Source organism: Aythya marila (assembly GCF_965140915.1).
Source record: "Aythya marila genome assembly, chromosome: 5".
Classification (NCBI taxonomy): Eukaryota; Metazoa; Chordata; class Aves; order Anseriformes; family Anatidae; genus Aythya; species Aythya marila.
The window spans coordinates 41438672-41460436 of record NC_139046.1 but is presented as its reverse complement, the minus strand read 5'-3'; the positions used below and the strand labels follow the sequence as shown (position 1 = coordinate 41460436).

At 34.9% G+C, this 21765-nt stretch overlaps 1 protein-coding gene across 1 annotated transcript in view; it reads left to right on the top strand.

Moving 5' to 3' along the window:
- STXBP6 (syntaxin binding protein 6) overlaps positions 1-12035 on the top strand; it is a 111885-nt gene extending 99850 nt beyond the window's left edge. Inside the window, exons 5-6 of the mRNA XM_082760941.1 lie at positions 3712-3869; positions 8865-12035. Of these exons, the coding sequence (XP_082617067.1) occupies positions 3712-3869; positions 8865-8888 (182 nt within the window). The 3' untranslated portion in view covers positions 8889-12035. The remainder of the gene's footprint in view (positions 1-3711; positions 3870-8864) is intronic.
- Positions 12036-21765: the final 9730 nt, after the last annotated feature.

Genomic DNA, 21765 nt, shown 5'->3' with positions numbered 1-21765 from the left:
CTATATTAAAAGCCACCCTATTAAGCCACTTATTTGAGTAACTAAAAATAAGTAGTATGCTTCTGTGCTTTTATATATAGCAAACATACTGTTGAAAAACATTGAATGAAATCCAACATCTTTCTTGATTTTAGTTTGACTGAAATTGACCTAAACATACACATTTTGCTGATATTTGAAATTAATATTAACCTAATTCTTTAGATTAAACTCAATATAAATGCGTATTTTCCCCATGTCATCTGGCAGTATTTATTTGCTCCACCTAGTGCGTGAGTCAGCAAATACTGCTGGGTTAAAAATACAGGTTGCCCTTTCATAAAATGATGAAGTATCTTTACTTCTCTATTTTCCTTTCTTGTTTATTTGAAAGAGAAAAGTCTGTAGTCTTAACTGCTGGGATCTGCTCTACACAGCTAAAGAAAGTTGCATATGCTTCAGAAACTGGAACACTTATGCATACCATGGTTGGGGGGTTGGGGGGGGGAACAAACACCACAAGTATGTGACTCTACATACAATGAAGACTGTAGGCATGCAAAATCTGCAAACACAGGACCTTCTAGATGAACATTCTGGGAATTATGCAAGTGGCCTCCTACTAAAAGCAACCCAGAACATCAGCTGATCCATACACATATTTTGGTTATATTTATCTCAACTTGCAAGTGTTACAAAATCTCTTTCCTGAGAAGATGTTACATGAAAAGGGGTTTCAAGTCTGTTGTTGAGGGGACTCTGTATCTGATCTAATAGATGAGACCTGAAACCTTCAAAGAGACAGAAAAAAAAAAATGTTAATAGTTATCACATCAGTAGAAACTAAGCAAGGATGAAAGACAGTTTTACCAGACTCTAGGAAAGAGGTACTGACTACTACTCTATTTATCTATTTATTTTTAAGTGATTGTCAGTCGACGGGGAGAAGTTTACATCTAAGTGGGTACAGCTCAGGCAGTTTTGGTATTCAGTCAGAGAACTAACTTCTCTAGAAATTTTGCATCATGTAGTTACCTCCTGAAGAAAAGCTTGAATTTTTTACAAGTTATAAGAAGAATGCTATGTGATTAGTTCATAGGAATGATTCTCCAATATATCCAGTACAAATTTTGCTATTCAGGGATACAAATGTAAGGAGAGTCAATCATACCAGAAACCACCTACATATGCTCTAGAAATACACTGATTAAATTCAGTAGGCTACTGAGATATGGATTTCTGTGTTCCTCATAGATTAGCATGGATTTTATTTTTTTGGTTTGCTGATGTTTCAGCTCAGCAATCTGTATTAACTAATATTCACCAACAAATTTTAAGACGATGTCTTAAGATGGTGATGAGTTTTATAAAGCTCTCTACACACTTTGATTCCCTTAAATTCAGTGGCAGCTTTCTGGTTGTGAAAAGTACCAACAGAGTTAATCCAGTGTTTGGGAGCTTTTAGAAATATTTTCCTAGAAAACTAATGCTGATTTTAGATCAAGCCATGAAAAAAAAAACGGAAACCATTTCCAATGCATTATTGCCCAGTACATGTGTTTACAGGAAAAGTGACCTGAACAAAAGCCAAAATAAGCTTCTTAGAAAAATCAGTGGAACTGGCTTTAAACAAGCAAATTATGAAAAAAGTAACGACTGACTGAAGAACTGTTGAAGTAAGAAAGTGCATGATGTTTAAAGTGGTTTCACTGGTTTTGTCAGACTCCTCAGGGGCTGAAGAGAAACCACTTGAAAAGATCAAGTTTCACTTCCATCTTGACAAATTCCAGCACACAGTATTCTTAAATATTCATCTCTTCAGTATTAATGCCAATTTTCTTTTCTAAACGCAACTTATTTTTTCCTTACTTGAAGTAAATAAATAAAAACATCTGGAGATGTTCCACATCCTATACATTTTGTGTTTTTAATTAGTAATGTGAATAGTGTAACAACATTGGCAGGCATGATATCGCATGGCATGCCTATCAAGTGTTGGCTTGATATTTCTTTAATTGATTCATCATTCATGAGTCAATGTGTGTAGGTTCTTAGGTCCCTTCCACCTCCTCCCCTTCTCCCCCCCCTTCCCAATAACTTAGTAATAGTTTTTATTTAGTTCAATAAATCTGGAAGATATTGTTTTTTCACAGGAATTAGTGCATGTAGCTTGCGCTGCTGTATCATAGGCTACTTGGAGCAAATTCTGGTTTCACTCTTCATTGTTTGTTTGCAGTTTCGAAGGAAAGAAGTATTATCTGTAACATTAGTCTCAATGGATCTTTTGTTCTTGGCTTTCCTCATGAAAATTAGTAGCAAAATAACCATTCAAAAATAATTTTGGGGTTTTATTTATTAACCTGAGAATATTTTTCAGTAGAAACACTTTTCAGATTAATTATAAAATTAGTAGGTAGGTGTTTATTTTCAGTTGTCTTTGTATGTCTGTAAGAATAACAGACTGTTGTAACACAGATTTGCTGTGGTGCTCACATAAGTTTTGTGTATTGAACTAGTTTTATAGTTTCACCAGCATAATGCATTTAACTATTGTATATTTGTTTTTAATTCTGTGAAAAAAGGGATCTGGGTGAATGTAACATTCAGGGTTCTAGTTCAGAAAATTAGCAGTGACAGTATGCCTCCTGGTTAATACTCTGTGTATTGGCTTTCTGACTCTCACAGTGCCTTTGTATATGTCCAGATAATTGATTCCCTGTGACGTAGATTGTTTTAAAGCTTTTGGAGTTCTAATGAAAGCTACCAAGGAACTCTCATACTACCGTATTGTGGAAAGTTTAATTTTTACTAGTCCTTTTGCTGAAAAGAATAAAGGATAGGACATAATTTTTTGTTATGCATGGGTTCTAATACATATACCAGTTCATGCTGATGATATGCAACTTTACATAAGGAGTTTTCAGTTTGTACTGTTGTATGTGTTGTTAACATTCATTGTCAGTTCCTTCAAGAAAGAGAATAAGCCGTTTCTTGGGGCTCCTACACTGTATGCCAGAGAAGAATCAGATAAATTATTAAGCAGATGTGGACGATAAGGCTAAGGGTTTAGATGATACTGAGTCTTACTTTGGCTTTAAATATGAAGGTTTCAATTTAATTCAGTATGCTGTGACATGGAGCATAACCACTGTTTCACATGGAGAAGGGATGAAGATAGATCAAAGCAGCATAAGATGACTGTAGCAATAGTGTTTGGGTGGAATTGTAAATGAAAGATGATTATTATGATTATAGTACAGAAGAAAACGGTGCACTCCTACAGAATTGTCCTGCAGAGTTTTTCATTTATTCTACATGGACATAGTGTGACTGTTTCAAAGAAAGTCACTCTATATAAAGATAAGAGTGTTTGGAAGAAGCTGTGCACTTGTAATCTGTGTCATGGATATAATAGAGTAAGCTCCTGAAATGGTGTAAGAGCACAACACTGGAAAAAAAAAAAAAAAAAAAAAGTCCAAAAAAACCTGTTTCCTTATATTTCCCAAGTACTACGTTGCAATACTGTCTTTTTTATGACACAATTTGATTGAAAAAACAGTAACTTATCCCCGTATCGATAACTGAACTAGATGACAAACATGACAAACTGGCAGATAACACGTTAACTCAAGAACATTATAAATGAAAATATATTATTTACATTTATACTTTGTGTGTAATATAAAGTATATCTGCATTTGTGTATTTTAACAGCTTATTTTGATATTGCAGGAAACAGCATACTCCATTCAGCAGCAGACAGTGTGACAAGTGCAGTGCAGAAGGCAAGTCAAGCTTTGAATGAGCGTGGTGAAAGGCTAGGTCGAACAGAAGAAAAGACAGAGGAGCTGAAAAACAGTGCTCAGCAGTTTGCAGAAACTGCACACAAGGTAGGACTTTGGGACAAGGCTCTCACATTCCAAGTCACACATTCCTTTCTCATGAGGAAGCTCTAGAAAGAAATACAGTCAGTCGCTGTTTAGAAACAGCATACACTTTTCCTTGTAATTGTTCCTCATTTGGCTGATTTCTGATTTATAAATTCTGTGAATGGATCTGAGGTTTACTGAATTCCTACTTGGATTGAAATGAAACTACCTGTCCTAACCTTTCTGAAGCATATTTCAAATCCATCTTTCCACTCCTTTTATAAGACGTTGTAAATAGGAACAATTGGTACCTTCAGGCTGTTTGTTTTAGTTTGGTGTGGGTTTTTTTGCTACAAAAAATATTCCATATTAGGATCCAATTTTGCAATTCTACTGTCTGTTCTGTGATTAAGTGGAGAGCAGGGAGTAACAAATACTGTCAAAGAGCATTCTGGATGCTCTTCCAGAATTCTGTTATTAAGTATGAATTTCTTCATGCTTCCTTCTAACACTGAGATGGGAGAAGATAGATCTTCCTTCTGATTTAAGGAAACAGCTACTTATTCCTGCAAGAATGATTGCTTTACAATCAGAAATGCTGATAATGCTGCTCACACAAAATAGGAACTAACTTCTTCAGAGCATAGATTCTTTAATCTATTAGTTTCTGATCCCAGTCTCTAATCTGGCAATTTTTTTTTTTTTTTTTTTTTATTTTTTAGCTTTAGATAGGGAAGCAGTTCATTGCTACATTAGTGTGACAAAAAAATTAATGAGCTGGTGGTCAAGAAACATTTCACTGAGGCTTCAGACATTCTTTAGTCATATATTAAATGTCTGCCTGATGTCACAGTGGAGGAAGTAGGGGAAAAAAGAGTAATACAGAAGAGCAAATCTGAAGAGCAGCTAGACACACCTATTGTGTCTAGACACACCTTTTTACATTGATGTGAATGCCCACCCCTTTTTTACGTACATTTTAAGATATCTTGGTTTTACTACTAGTAAAAATTCCAGTCAATCTGCTTCTTGGCAGTCTTATTTTTGTTTTATTTTACTTTATTGTATCTCATTTATATACCAAGTTTTGAGGATATTCCTTTTCAGTATGACTCAAACTGATTAAGTGCTATGTTGATAAATGATAACAAAACCATGACACCCTTTTACGTAAGGATATAAGAATATCTTAGGTTGCTCAGAATATCCTTAAGTGTAAATTTAACATTACAGTGATTAAAAAGTCATCTGTTAAAAGGCCATGGCAAAAACAATAGGAAAAAAAATGAGGATGAGGACAATCAGAGGAAAAAGAAATCAGTACTTTTGCAGTAATTATTATCAATAACTGCATTTCAGATATAAACTTTGCAATAATTTATGGCATATTTTTGGTGTTTTTTTATGGGGAGTTTTTTGTTTGCTTTTTTATTCATTTTGTTGTGTTTTTTTTTTTTTTTTTAAACATCTGGTGCATATGGAATGAGATAATGCTAGTGTTGAGAAGGCTTTAAAATTCAACTGTGTATCGGTAAACTGTTGTGAAACTGTCCGGCTCTGTACAGACTGCAAAAACACACTGCGTGCAGCAATACAGTAAAATTATTGTTAATCCACCTTTGATTAGAAGTCATAGGCTTGTGACTGTTTCTGAAGAGGTATCTTTTTATATCTGCAAATGTTATGAGGATTTTGAGTAACAGTTCCATCTCAGGAACATATGGGTATTGCCTATTTTTGTGGAAGATATTGATAATACTGTGCCTGTTGCTTCTGCATGTGCATAATGGTGTTCAACTTCCATCTATCTCTGTGACAGAAGTTGTGGGCATCTACAGAATTTGATTTGTTGACTTTATAATACATCCACAGCAGGCAGAATGCTTTTCAAAAAAAAAAAAAAAATTAAAAAAAAAAAGCTAAATATTATAAATGAGGTCTCAACTCAATCTGAATTTTGTAATATTTATAAAACAAATATTTCTAAAATATATTTCTAAAAGGTATAAAAGGCAAGTAAACAGCGCTGGGTGTGTGGGGAGTCTACGCTCCACCAACACGCACACACAAACATCAAACATTATAAATATACAGAACATTGCTTTACATACTAAACACAAGTATGCCTATACATACGTACAATCAGGAAAGGTAACAAACAATCCTCTGAGTTTCATGACTTACTAAACTTGAGTACACCTATCCATATGTGATTCAGTGATTCAAAGATTGAAGCCGAAATTCCTTTAAGTGGTATATTCTTTATTGCAGCGCTGGATGCACGGGGCATCTCTCCACCTATCGTGCATACCCAAAGCAGAAAGCAGTCTTGAATTTATACAATCAACCAATATTCTACAAGCGCCTATACATATTCATCACCTATCCCTGCCTTCGCTTCTCATGCTAATTAGCCTTTTGGCACCTTGCGCCTGCATAGAGCCTCCCAAGAATTGTGGGCAGGGGTCTTTGGGAGGAAGACCCCGAGTCTTCCTCACAGTGTACTTTTCACCTTTGGCCAGGAATCTGCTGAGTTGGCAGGTTTCTTAATTGCAAGAGCTGGTTGTTGCTAATTCTTCCGTTTGTTGTATCTTTATAATGAATTCCAATGTCCAGTTTTGAGATTTATAGTCCTTACATTTGTTTCTCTGTCCATCTGTCGCTTCCTTATCATGAGTTCCAGTGTCTTGTTTTGAGATATACAGTCCTTGTCTGGGGATTGTCCTTGCCTCCCCAATGCCTCCTTAATCATCAGAAAAGGTAACAAACAATCCTCCAAGTTCCATGACTCAACAGTCTCCATTTTCCACTCCTTTTCTTGATTACATACAAGTCTCCATTTTCCATTCCCTTTGAACAGTATGTCTTGCTTTAAGTTGTCAAGCAACTCAGTCTTCAGGCCTTATGTATCCCGTTCTTCCCGGATCGAAGAAAAACATATCCATCTCCTTTTCAAGGCCAATTGGGCCTGGGTCAAAAGGCACGTCCAGGTCAGCAGGGGGCATAACAGCAAAAGCCTTCGATGGCAGTAGCTGTGGGGGGCCCATGGCGTAGCAGTCAGATCAGTAAAGGAGCCCGCAGCTCCCTCACTGTCTGGTAAACCACACGTTTCTGACTGTGGTCCCACATGGCTCTTTAAGGCCTCAGAGACTGCTCGCCAGGTTGCCGAGCAGTCCCACTGCAACCTTGCCATTTTTAGTTGCAGAGTCCCACACCTTGACCTCAATTTGGTTCCATATTTCAGGCTCATAATCTGTCCAATTTTTAATAAGGAGAATAAGCTGTAAGGTTACCAGGACAGTCTTTGTTCCTAAGGACGTATGATTCCCCGTAATGCACAACTGCTTACCAGCGAGGGGCAGTTGTGTGCGCAGGTCTGCTTCTCTCAGCTCGAGCTTCTCTCCAGCTCCAGTGCGCCTATTTCCAGCGACTTTCTGTACAAGCTTCTCTGAGCAGTTTGCTGAGTTTGGCCGAACCTATCTTCATGAGGCAATCAAAGTGCCTGTTTCCGTCCTGGTCTCCATTCTGTGAGCCTGTTCCTCTTCACTTCTTTTTCCTGCTTCCTTATTGATGTAACTTCATCGTGCTGCCTTTTTTTTTTTTTTTAATCTTGAAGGCAGGTTCCCCTCTTATACCCTTCTCTCCACAGCAGTTCTTTTCAAAACAACTTTTCATTGATCAAACAACTTTGAATGTAATAACAACAGCAAACACCCAGAAACTTCCATGCCTCAATGGCTGGAGAACAAGAAACCCTGAGACTGCTTGTAGTCTCCTGAATCACCCTTCTTTGTTCCCTCAAAACTCTTTTATATTCCTGATGGCCTCGTCATTAAGAGTCTAATGTTATCTCAACCACTGGGCTTTTGCTGCTTTGTTGCATTAGGACCAGAAGTCCTGGATTGGTACTTTGCAGTTCTATACAAGCCAACTCTCAGGACCCATGGATTTATCTCATCAGGTCCTGTGAGCTTTCAGGTTCCTTATATGATCTCAAACCTGATCATCTCCTACAGTGAGCAGTTAATCTTTCTCCCAGTCCCTGCCTTTGCCTTCTGGGGCCCAGGCTATGTGGCTGGATCTCTTGCCAGTGAAGACTGAGGCAGAAGAGTCATTGAGTACCTCAGCCTTTTCCATATCCCAGGTAACCAAGTCTCCCATTTCCTTATGGAGAGGGCCTACAATTTCCCTAGTCTATTTCCCTAGTCTTTTATGGCTAGATCCTTGAGTATGAAAGGTTCGTGTCAATTAAATTTGAGTTATTTGTTAGTCGTCATTTCACTGTTAGCAAATGACATGTTAGCTGCACCTACCAGTTCAGGTTTCTAGACAACTCATCTCAGCTTTATATAGCATGCTATTATCTACAGATATCTTTTTTTATATTATACAGAGTCTAAAACTAAGTTCTCTAGTTGATTTGGCAAAGTCAGTTTGCCTACAGTTTTTATACAGGATTTATCTCACTTTAGCTCTTTCTTCTCTCTTATTCCTAGTTTTCAGTCCATTTTTAATTATTTGAACTATTCAGTAATTGTAGAGGTAGAAAGACAATCCTTAAAAAAATCCTTAAAATCAATCTTTAATTTTTCATCATCTTGTAAAAGCAGAGCTGCTGAACAGGTGTTTTAAACTCTCTAGAATTTCTGATTGTAATAATCCAAATCATTAGGCCTAAATGACCTTTCTTACATGCATGTCTCTGTATCTAGGCTCTTGCTTACCCACATAGTTCTCATCACACATAGCAAAATAATGGAACATTGGGAGACATAGCTCTGAAAACAGATAAATTCTGCCTCCTCACCATAGCAAACGGAAACTTTTAGATATCTAGCACAGAGACAATTTGTTTGCCTATCTCTGTGCAAAGAAGTTCACGATTTCTGGCTTCTTTTGGAGAATCCAGTTTAGAAACTCTTCTGATCCAAACCAGCCATGTTAGCTTTATATAGCCATTGGTACAAATGATGCCTCTCTAATTCTTTTTTTCCTTTTTTTTTTTTTTTTTTCCAGCTTGCAATGAAGCACAAATGCTGAGATACTGCCCAATGCTGAAATCTTCCTGAGAGAAACTGAAAAGTCTAGATTCAGCAGTTTTTACAGGAGATTAAGACTTGTGTGCTTTTTTCCTTCCAGTTCAGTGGAAATGCATTCTTTCAAATTTCTGTGCAGGAAAAAATGTTGCATTTCTACCTTTTTGACTTACATTTTGTTCCTTTTTTGTGATACTGCTACACAGTCCAGCAGTACTTTGTAACTGTATTTCTGTTGTTACAGGAGCCTAAAGCAAACGGGAACTGGACCAAATGACAAGCTGATCAGGATTAAAATAATAATATTCTTCCCCAGTACTCTTTCCTGATACTGTATGATACTTTTTCCTGATATTGTATAGCAAAGTTGTTAACTGGGTGTTGACGTTTGTGTGGAAATAAAATCCAAAGAAGGGATACACTTTCCTTCATTTTATGTAGCATAAACAGAATTTGAATGTTGGAGTTGATCACCTGAGATTGTAACTATGGTGGAGATTACTGCTTTGTCCTGGAAAACACTCTTATCCTACCCAGTGTAGGAAGTTTTGCATGTGCCATCACCAGCATTCAGATATGCATATTTGAATTTCATAGGGGAATCATTTGAAGGCATTTTGAATATTCCTATTTTACCTTCCAGATGGATTATTTGAGCAGTAGAGTGAAACATAAAGAATGTATTCTTGAAGTTTCAACACTGAGAAAGGAAGTAAATTATGTGTCTAAACACATATAGCTGTGCCTCAGTCGAGTATTTAGCAATCTGCTGTAAAATAACGTTTCATTTTCTTTATACCTATGATTCTCTGGCCTAAAGGCCTACATAATTGAGAATTCATTTTCCACATCATATTTTTCATAATCTTTCATAAAGTAAGATTTTTTGGGAACACTCCTGAGAAATTTGGTTAGAATGACTTCTGTCTTTAGTTAATCATCTGATTTTTAAAATGGAGGCTTTGAAAAAGCATGTCTCAGTATATTAGAATCGTACCTTCTAGTTTGCTTCATTTTTCAACATTTACATTATCGCTGGAAGTGTGACTTCATACATCATATTATATGCACTGTATGCAATATATGGCCTGTAATCTTTTACAAAGATAAGCAGGTTACTCTTTTTTCTTTTTTACTTCACAGATGATTTCGTAACATTTTTAAAACATTCTAATATGCTTTAAAATTAAAAAAATAAATAAATAAAAAATGCTTTGTTTGTTTGTTTTACACCATTAAGGAAGAAATAGAAATCCTAGCAGAAGTTTCAGCCTTCATCTTCCAGAGACGCAGCTCTTTAAAAGCAATGCACATCAGAATCTTCTGTCCTCATCTTACCAGAGATCCAGAAAGCTGTCATTAAATGAATGTACTGTAGTTTTCATTTTCAATGTAGAATTAGATATTTGCATTATTAATGACACTTTAAACAGTCTAAAGTCTTCAGAGCAGTGCTTGAAAGAAAGATAAAAGCTGCTGTAGTCATTGAGAATATCTTGGTTACTGTAAGCTGAAGCAACTTAAATTCTGTCTTGGAAACACTCATCGTTAAAAGATGTTTGGCTTTAGGGAAACATTCTTATATGAATTTAGAGACATCACATTGTTAAAACTGATTGCATTCAAACTTTACGTCTACTTTTTCATGTATTTTAAACTGTTTTATATGAAGCTTGTTATTTAACATCACAGTGGGAATTGACAGAAGGCATAAATTTGTCATCTGTGTAGTACCATACGATCATTTAGACAGATTTAGCATCAGCTCTAACAGTTACCACATTGTGCACTGTCAGTTGAAAAGGAGTTTGGCCAGCTCTGTGTTACAAGTCAGAACAGGCTCATTAACAACATGAGCTCTGCACACTCAGTCAAGTTACTTACAATTAATGCTTGCCCTGGACATGTCAGTAGCTTTCTGAGTGCCATTGTAATGACTATATTTCTGCAAATCAATCAGGAAAACAGTCCCTCATTGGAAATTAAATTTCTGCTAGAAATAAAATGTTAGATGAATTTTTAAAAATAGCTGCATTAGAATTCAGTCTGGGAGTACATATTTGACCACAAATTTTTTTTTTTTTTTTTTTTTTTTAAACTTTATCCTGCTGCTAACTTCCAAGTCCGTCTCCTGAGAGAAGGAATAGACTTTGAACTGCTGCCACCTAGCTGGCCTTCTGAGCTTGTCAATAATTCAGAAGAAATGTTGAAACCCCAGATCAGATAAACCTGAAAAGAATTACTTGTCTAAACTGATATAAAAAGGCATAGGTTTTCAGGTGTTTACATGAGTATCAGCTGAACAGGTCAAGGTCACAGCTGCACTGCTAAGTTCTAGGTCATTTGTGAGCTGAACTGTTCTAAGGCATTGCTTTAATCTTAATGATAGTTTTTCAGGATATTTTTTTTATATATCCTCCAGTAAAATGTATCGTGTTATGTATCATAACTCAGGACTTCTATCTCACCATCAAAAGCCATTTACTGTGGGAATTCTGAGTAACCTAGTGTTATTGAATGAAGGAAAAGGGGGTTATTTGTGTGTTCACTTTGTTCTTGCTATTCATTAAACTACTATATTTGGTAGTTTTTAGAAGAAAAAAATTAGAGGTGTATAAATGTCTATCCGAAGGTAAATCTTAGAGCATTGCAATTTCCTTCTGGAACTTAGCTTGTAGTGTATACAATATAGTATTAGATAGTCATGTACATAACATATACTATGATTCAGGTTAATGTTTCATATGAAAGAATGTATTTGTAAATTGTAACAATATCAATAGTTTCTTTATCCTTTTAAAGTTCTGCAAAGAATAAAAATAATGCATTGTTAGACTTGAAACTACTGTACTGCAAACTCTGTCTTAAAAGGCTACTTTTGTGTCTAGCAAAAGTTGTGCATTATGTGAAATATTAACCAAAATGTGCTCTCTAAAAAGTGATCTTAAAGGTTTTGCTATGATATGGCAGAATTGTAATACTTGCTGGTATCTATTGTAACCAATTCCTCAAGAAGTTCTCAGAGATGTAGAAATTTTGTGCCATTATGGGTAAAAAAATAAATAAGAGTGGGACCTGCTCTCTAGGGTAATTACTGGAAACCATAGTTTTGTCATTAAATACTTTAACTGTGATCAAAAGAAAGCTGTCCTTGGATTTTTTCTATATGTCTATTAGAATTTGTTCATTCAAAATACAAATGATTTTTAAAAAACATCTTTCTCTTTCACTCTAGGAGAATTATATTTCACTCTAGCAGAACTGAACAAAAAATTAGTTTCCACTAAGATGAAAGGTTTCGGGAGGGGGGGGGGAGAGTAATAGGAACTAGGTAGAATGATTTCATGTCCAAGGAGATTCCAGACCATACTTAACACAAGTAAGAATCCAACGTAAAAGCAGGTTGAAAAGAATTCCATGTTAAATTTTATTTCAATTTTCTATAAAATGCTTATTGATAAATTGTTGTTTTCTTTTGCTCATCTACTTTTACTGATATTTTTTTAATCAAAATAAAAGCAATTCTGATTGTCCGGTGGGAATAAAGCTATAAAGGCTGTGTTCTTAAACTTCTATAAACACAGAGAAGCAATGTTATTTTATTAACAAAATATTAAAATGAGGGCTGCTTGTAGATTTACATCAAGTATGAACTGATTCTGATGCCATCTGTTTGTTTTTTTTTCCAGGCTTTTACAAGGTCTCTACTATTTCAGCTACTAAGAGAAATTTGCTAGAACGCTTGTCAAAAGTCTGATGTTGAACACAGTATGTGCTCAGTGCCCAAACTGCTTGAAACTTTTACTAAAAAGAAATAGATTTCTGGTGTATCAGAACAGAAATTGATCAGAAGAGCATTTTATTATAATTAACAAATCATAATTTGGCCAATGTAAAGAAGTTCTTTTCTATACAGTGGTGAGCAGATCAGTAAGATGTAACCAATATTCACTAAGGATGTCTCAGGTTAAGAAATTGCTTTAATTTTTTTTTCAAAACTAATCACATGAAAGTGGTCAACTACCAGTGGGCTAAGGACATGGACTTACCTAAAAATTGTTTTGTTTTTTTTTTTCCAGTAATTCTAAAACTGAGCAACCAGTTCGTAGCTCATAACCTCAGCTTGTTTTGTGTGTCATATGAAGCACTGTATGATGTTATATGTTTCGACTCTCTCTTTTTTTTTTTTTTTTCTGAGTGTTTCTTTTTATTTGCTGTTATCTCATAAAGTCTGCATTGTCACAATGACTGGGTAACTCCAGACTGAGTGTAAGCGTACTGTTTCATGTATCTTGATTCATCATCAATGTTAGGCCTAAGTATTCTGGGTATAAAAGTAAACTTGTTAGCTAGGGAAATTGTATGGCTTTAGAAACACAGAAGGTAGATATCTAACAAAATTCCAAATGATGTTTTAAGTCCTTTCACAGCTCTCTGATGGTAGCTAAAATGATAGTTGCTTTTGCAGGGGAACTGACGTTCTAGCCCATATTGTGTTGGAATTTCGTTGCTGCTAAAGATGTGAGGACAAAGTTTTGTTTGATCATAAGTGTTCTCTTCTGAATAGAACAGAAAGGAAACCTGGAAAAAAAAACAGATTTTGGTAATGTTTCATAATATATCAAAATGAAAATCTTTGTATGGAACTAAAATTAATTAACAAGCTGGTTTCCAGTCAAATCAATGAGTCAGTTTTTTTTTTTTTTTGTCTTTCCCCACCCCCATCGCATTTCAGAAAGATACAGGAAAGCTTTCCTTGCATAATAAATTTATAGCATGATCAGAAAAGAAGGATTTCTACAAAAAATTATTTGTGGGAAGTATTAAGATTTTAATGAGAATCATCTTTCTTTCCAAAATGTTTACCAGTTTTATTAAACATTACATCTATTAACATTTACAACAGCTGTGAGATCCTTTATGCAGCTATGGTTGGCCCTCTGATAAAAAGCATTTGGCTTTAATAATAAATTGCTACATTCAGTTGTATGAGCCTTGTAAGAGAGTTTAGCTCAGTCTGAAGCATTCCAATATTGCTTTTTAGGGATAAAGTATGAGTACTATTCATACTGCAAATCAAGAGCAGCTAAATTCTGAGGTGAGAGTGGACAAGATGAGGAGCATCTTGAGCAAGTCAGGAGAGGTTATAAAGTAACTGCCAAGTGAGCTCTGTGAGCTCAAGTGAGCCAAGCATCTCCAAGGAAAAAGAACAGCAGTGGTGGAGAGCTTGCCATTAGTGTTTTCTCACAAGTCGGCAGAGAACCATCTGTGCTTTTAGCAGCCAGTTCTAGCAAAATTCTTTCAGGATGTTCCCAAGTAGTCTTTACACCTATGTATTGAGAAATGAGTGCCATGGGTTTTTATCTCGTCTGTTCGTTTCTGTTGCTTTTCCACGTGCAGTCCTTCAGCATTTCCGACAAGCTGAAAACAGGTCTTTTAAGTCAGAGCACTCAAACAGGATGACAGGTACTATTCTTCATGGAGAACATGAACAGTCGTAGAGCTGCCAGTGTCTGGCTGAAATAATAGCTGTACATACAGGATCATTTGTAAGACAGATGGCTGAGAAAGGTACCATTTATCTGCCAGGCAAGGTTTCATAACCCTTAGCATCCATTCATGAGGGAAGCATCATTAACAGCTAGATGTTGCCAATTACCTCATCTTAGTGTTAAAATCCTTTCTTCTGAAGTCTCTATTCAATCTCTGCAACAGCACTGAAAGAGGAAAAGGAGGTGGGGCGAGGTAGGGTATGTTTTCATGTTCATTGACAAGGTAATGCTTCACAGAACGCACTCCTCTGTCTTTACATGTAAACAGTCTTTGAACAGTCTTTCCATATTCAGTAACATGTTTCTCTCTTACTGGCACACTTGCAACTCCCTCATCCAAAGAGGTGGCTCCATGGCTTGCCTCTCATTTTTTTAAGACCATTTTGAAGCATGATCTTTAGCCCTTGCTTGCCCTTTGGTGTTTAACAGCTCTTGTGTTATTTATTGACTGCAGTTTGTTACTGTTTGTAGATGAAGACGGAGATGTGTATTGCACATAAAATGAGAACTCTCTATAAGGGCAAAGTTGTAGTGAAAGATTGAGGAGGACAAGATTTGTTAAATGTTAGATGTACATAGTGCTAGGCTAGTCATGCTCTTCCTTAATCTTACTAAAGGTTTTTTCCAAAGTCTGGGCAGAGGCTGTAATAATACAACATATTTATCTTCAATGTAACATTTTTCACCCTTCTGTAACAATTCAAAGAGAAATATCATCTTTATTTTTTTTATAATTTTATTATTATAAACTAAGGTTTGCAAGCAAGTAATTTAAAATAAAATAATGGTCAGGATAATATAATAATAGGGATCCGAGAATATAAAAACCAGATTCTCTTGTGCATCAGAAATAACAGCAGGCTTCTGGCAAAGACTTTTTTTTTTCCTTTTTTTTTCTTTTTTTCTCCTGCTCCAGCAGTATATCTTTCATAGTATGCACTCTGCAAAGCCTATGAAGCATGACCAGTTGTTGCAAATTTTTTTTTCTGGAGAGAGACCCGGGGGTCGCAACACTAGGGAAGGCTGGGCAAAGAAGGCAGTAAAACTGCATCACTTCTCTACTTGGATTTTACAAGCACCACAAGAACTGCTCAAGCAGTTCTCTGACAGTTGCTGGTTTAGTGTAAGGGACAAAAGCGTCTGTGTCAGAGCCACACAGACTGCATTGTTGGTATCAACTTGCGTTAAATATTGCCCTTTTGAAGCACACTGAACCCTCCCTCCTAAATGGACAATATAATTCAAGGAAAAGAAGCCAAATCCTAATAAATATTTAAAATATTCATATTCTGCAATACTGTAGTGGTATGTGCCATAGCAATTCATATTGCATACAGTATTTCAGGAAGACAAATTTAAGTTGTTTTCTTAACTCAGATGAATAAATTTAAAAAGCTGTTCAAATTCTTTCCTGTCCCTACTTCTGGAATTGAGAAATAAGGCATTGGGATTGAGAATTGAAGTGAAAGACACTGTGCTATGAAAGCACAACATAGAAAAGAAGACTTAACCACTACCTGTGTGTGAATGATGCCCGATAGGGCAGACATGCAGTGAACAAAATGTGGCAAAATGTTATGGAAAACAAATTAGGATAGACTGTAACACCTGGCTCTCAAAGGGCTGCAAAACTCTATATCTGAGGGAAGAAGTGACAGTCTGTGAACAGGATGTGATTTATGGTTGTCAAGAAAGAAATAAGGCAATCATGTACTGTTAAATTTCCTAAGATCTTGCAGAAATATTTACAAATAGAAAAGTGGGTAATGCTTATCTTATTATAATAGCTTAGCTGTCTCTAATGAACAGGGCAGGGCTTCATTTTAACTTATAACAACATTAACTGGACCATTTTCAATTTACATGCACTAAACTGTTGGTACGTTTTCCATTTCTAATCAAATGCTAACATAACATTTACCTTTCATTTGGGTTAAATGTCTTAATTTTCATTCTAACTGGTCAAAAATATTATCCCTTCCATACAAAAATATCTTTGCAGTGTTGATAGTTTATTGTTTCACCAGCTCTGCTGTTTCCTTGTCCTGTAGTGAGGTTACGTGAAAACTTTCAGTATCTCCTGTCTTCAGACTTCTTTGGTTCTGAGATTCATAAAAATGTTACTTCTTGAATGACACAAAGCTCTCACTTCCTTTTTGTTAATTTACAACAGTTTTTATATGAGTGCATGGTGGATTTAGTGACTGTTAGCTCATGTATTTCTCCGATGATTTATCAAACCAGTGTGGTGTTGCCAAGTTCCAATCAAATTCTTTATAATGATAAATAAATATTATTTTTTGTTTTGCTAAAAATTGAGTTTTAAACCATTATTTCACCAATGCAAGGACTGTAAAGCAGCAGACTGGCATTATGCCAGATAGGCAGTAATTCCACAAGTAAGATTGCAAGTGCATCAGGGAATTCTAGAAATCTCTCCAAGTAAAATACCTTCAGGATTTTTGTTGCTAAGAAAGTCAATGTGAAACAATGATGGAAAGGCTTTGGGAATGGTAGTAATAAGGTATTTTATTTTTTAAAATTGAAAGGAATAAAGAGAATGACTGGTTGGAATCCCAAGAGAGCACTGAGCAGAAGCATTCTAGGCAGTGAATAATAGGTAAGGGTTATTTTGTATGAACGATTGGATGTAGGCTTGTTTGTAAAAATCATAGACTCCCTAGACAATTTTTGTGCTTCATCAAAAAATGCTATATAAAGTTACAGATTCCTGCCACATGTACAACTTAAAAGCAATGCCTCTACTGTTTCATTTTCTTTACCATAGACTCATAGAAAAGTTGAAACTCAGGCAGGATACTGATAATCTTCCACTGTTATTTGCACTGCAGTTGCCTTGAACATACACATTCAACTACACAAACAAGACAAAGGTCAAGGGAAACTTAATCTCTCCTTAAATCCTGTTCAGTCCAGGAAGACTGATGGATAGACCATGGAATTAGGTCCCTTGGTTTTGGAACATGATTCACAGCTTCAGCTCTGAGATTTCTGTGAGTTTCAGTATAGTACATTGTCCTGAAATCTCTGAGTCTCTGAATAGGATTTGTAAAAACCAACATGCCATCCAGGTAAACCTTCAAAGATTTCATATTATGCTTCTAAAAACAAAGAAAATATGCAGGTACACTTTTAACGTGTCTTTTACTGAAGACTAGACTACATGTACAGATGAGCGTTAAAAATTCATTTTAATGGATCAAGTTAGCAAAAACATATTATTATATGAAAATGCCTATTTGCCAGACATACCTGTGGGTTAACTACTCATTATAAAAATACTCATATGTTCAAATCAAATACAAGAATATTTTCCAGCAAGAAGGTGCAAATCATACAGCTTTCACCCTATCAGTTGTGGCTGATCCCTAGGAAGATGTTATAGGTACATTAGAAGCAATTGATACCATGGTTTAATGAGCTCCCTAGTTACATTCTGACCACTAACTGGGTTTAGGCTTCACTAATAAAACAGATGTGCTTAAATTGCTCATGTAGGTATCTAGCTTTTTCTGTGTTTTAAGCAGTAAATTCCATTTAACCATGTAAACCTAGTCTTTTTGTGGATTTTTCAAGACCCTGTCAGAACAGTTCTGAATAAAGAAAGGAACAATGTTCTCTGCAGAAAGTATGCTGAGCTGAAAAGAGAGAATACCATAAGTAGGTACCATTTCTACTGTCAAAAGGCACTTATTGAGTTAATTGGCCTATTTACTACAATGAAAAGGAAAATGCAATTTCTTATAATGTTTGATAATTCTACCATGCTGATTAATAGGAGCAATAACGATAATGTGCTTTGTTCCCTGTGTACTATGTAGACAATGGGATCCTAGAGGAGAATCCAAAAATAACTGGAATCTCTTAACTAGAAAAAATATATATTGCCATAGTGACATTTTGTTGTCCTAAATTAAGTGCTATCTACAAAAAAAGTTGATCCTTCAGTTGTTGGTATTGAAAGGGTGTACAACTATACTCTCATTTCTAAGGGTGCAAAATGTGTTTTAGAAATTTATAATTTATCAGAGATTAAAAGTTATTTGAGCAAGCTACATATAGAAAACTGCTCTGTCAAGTGAGAAACTGATTATTTCCTTTATGAAGTATCAGAGAAAGAAAAAAATTAGTGGTAAGAAATTGTATGTGTTTTTTTGTTTTGGTTTGTTTTGTGTGTTTTTTTTTTTTTTACTATATTTTTAACCACCTTAGTTTAACAGCCTCACTCTAGTTCTATTGATTTATCATCTCAACATTTTTTATTATGTAATGTAACATATACTGTCAAGTATGTGTGTCAAAATTTACATAAGATGTGTTCCTCTTCAACAAATATTTACATATTTTCAAGTATTTCAAACCCTCTTTGAAAAGGTGTATCCTACCCTCATTGTGACTTCTGCTGTAGGCATTCATGTTCATCAGCCATTTGCTTTAAGAGAAATTCTCTGAAATATTTTCATTTATGATAGTATGTGTTTAATTGCTTTTTTGCTGATGATGCCTTTCTGTGTGTATTAGACATATTTTGTCAACCTTCTGCAGTATCTTCCACAAGCTCCTCATGAGTTTTTCTCTTTTCCTATTTCATATGCATAATTAGAATAATGGAGCAGGGCTGAAACATAAAAATATTGATGTAGTATATGTTTTGTTTTGTTTTGTTTTTAATATTTATTAGTCATTTGGAATTGAAATAATATAAATATTCCTACAGCCTTCCAATAAAATTATTCAAGTGAGGCCATCAACAGTTAGTTCATTACCTTTATAAAAAATCAGATCTGACCTCTTATAACAAAAATGCGGTGCAATATGACATCAAATTCAAGATTGATGAAATGGCACTTTGGATATTTTCAAGACATTTTGAAACTGCCTCAAGTATCCATGTATATGCAGAGACTAGACTCTTCCTTTTATGCAATTGGATTTATAAATTATTTTAAGTTTATTGCTTCAAGCTACGTGACTGGTCCGATACTGGATCCAAAACAATACTGTTTTCTGGTGAGAAATATTAAAGTGAGGCTATGAATGATCATATATACTTTAAAGTAATGAAAAGTCATGATTAAGGCTATCCACTTCATGTCAATGTAAACTAAATTCTCAAATTTAACTATTTTTAATTAGTCAGCTGCCAAATATAAATATTTTTTTCCTTAATTTTCTGAGCATGACTATTACCTGAAGAAAAAACTGAAAAATACAAAAATAATATCGCTTCATTATCCTTTTTTCTTTTTTCATCCTAAATCAGTATGTGTGATTTTTTACATGGAATTATTAAATCATGACTATTGTCTTTTGAAGTAATTAAAACTGATAAACAGTTCTATTTATCAGTGGTCTTTTAACAACCACCACAGCTATGCTAGACAGTTATAATGTCTGTTATATGGTTCTGAAAAAGCTGTTTCTCTCCCAAGTACAATATTTAATGTATAAATTATTAGGATAGTCACTTGTAGAAAATAAAATAAAAAAAAAAAATTAAAAAGGGAAAACTTAATGACCATACCAGCTAACTTTACTGTTGTAGTTGTCACCTCTTATTTCATGGTCATTCTGTTTCAGATGCAATTATTTTACATTGTCACTTCTGTTTTAGCTTATGCTCTGCCATCTTCTAACAGCATTTTTTTTTCTATAGTTCTTCAATAACATTCTGTACGTTAAGCTAGGACAAATGTTTTTTTCTATGTTACAATAACAAAGAAAATAAGAAGAGAAACAATAGAAACAAATTTATTTTGTTAAGAAACATGAGGAATCTGGGATTGTTCTTGCTAACTAATTGTAACTAACAAATCATCATACTTATCAACATACTTATCTATTACATAATTTGATTGCCTATTATTGGGATATAAATTTTAAGTTAAACAAAGCTCTAAAATCCCTAAATTCTTTTGAATATGTATATTTCTTACTCTCTAAATGCAATATGCAAAAAAATAGAATTAAGTTAATGCATTAGTTACTTTTTTTATGTAGAAAAAATAGAGTGGTTTCTTCATCCAAATTTAATCTGTTCTTTCAGTTGTATCTCTGAACTATAATGTAGTAAGTGTCCTTCAAAACTGAGGTTGCTAGTCAGGTAGAGGAGTTAGTTAACTATTTTTTCCTAAACATTCTTCACAAGTAATGTGGCTCTTCACCTTGCCTTACATATCTACTATTGATTAGCTTCTTTCTGTTAAATTCTACTTCTATGCAGCAGCAAAGGGCTGCATAGAATTCTGACAGATTGATTGGGATGTGCAGGATGCAGTTCAAGGAGATAATAACTCTGACCTTCAGCTGAGAAGCCAAACCAAGTTTCTGTGTGAAGTATATTCTCTAATTACCCAAACAATTACATTGATATTTTATCTAATTTCAGAGATAAATGTGGCATTTATGTAAGTTGCTATATGTGGTAAGCAAAGTTACACAAAGAAGAGTTAATCGTTCCTGCCATTAAAAAAAAAAAAAAAAAAAAATCAATTTTGAAATATTGATTTTGAATTTATTTTGAAAAATAAGTTAAATAAAGTTGCTAGAAATAATATAGGAATACAATGCAAAGGACATAGTCATAACAAACTTATATTGACAGTATTGCATATCTAGCAGACAAGGCACTTGACTTAGAAAAAGTAGTGAAGGAGTCTTGTCTCTTGGAAAAAAGAGCCATGAATATGGTAAGTCTCAAAATGCTTTTTGGTTCAAATGCATAGATATTAAGTTTGTATTTGGGAGTGAAACAGGCTAAAAAATCCCAACAACAAAAGATATTAATGGCACATTCCAAGTAATATAAATAAAGGGCAGAAGATGAATAATATAACTGTAGGAACACTCAAGTAGCATTTATTAAGCTCAATGATATCTGAATACGTCACTAAAAAAATAATGAGAACGTACAGTGGGATATTGAATTGTCAGCCAATCTTACGCACCATGAAAATGTGGACAACGAGAAAGAGGAGTAAGAAATGCCTGGAAGTGGTTTAGTTACCTGTGTCCTGGAAGTATCTCAGAAGTGTCTTCGAACTGTATGTTAATCTGAGGAAGAAAAAAAAAAATGAAGAGGAGTCTGTACTGTTCTTTAAAAAGCATCATAATATCAATACCATGTTTACATACATTGTAAGACAGTAGAGGTAGATGACAGTTGGACACCAGAGGTTCCTGTATGGAAAAAAGAGCAGTATTCTCTCTCTGATACAACAATGTGTTCTCATCTGGGTGTGTAATTTAGGAGTTAACAGATAGCACTCCACCAAGTGTAGAGATATGAAAAAGGAAAACAAAAACAAC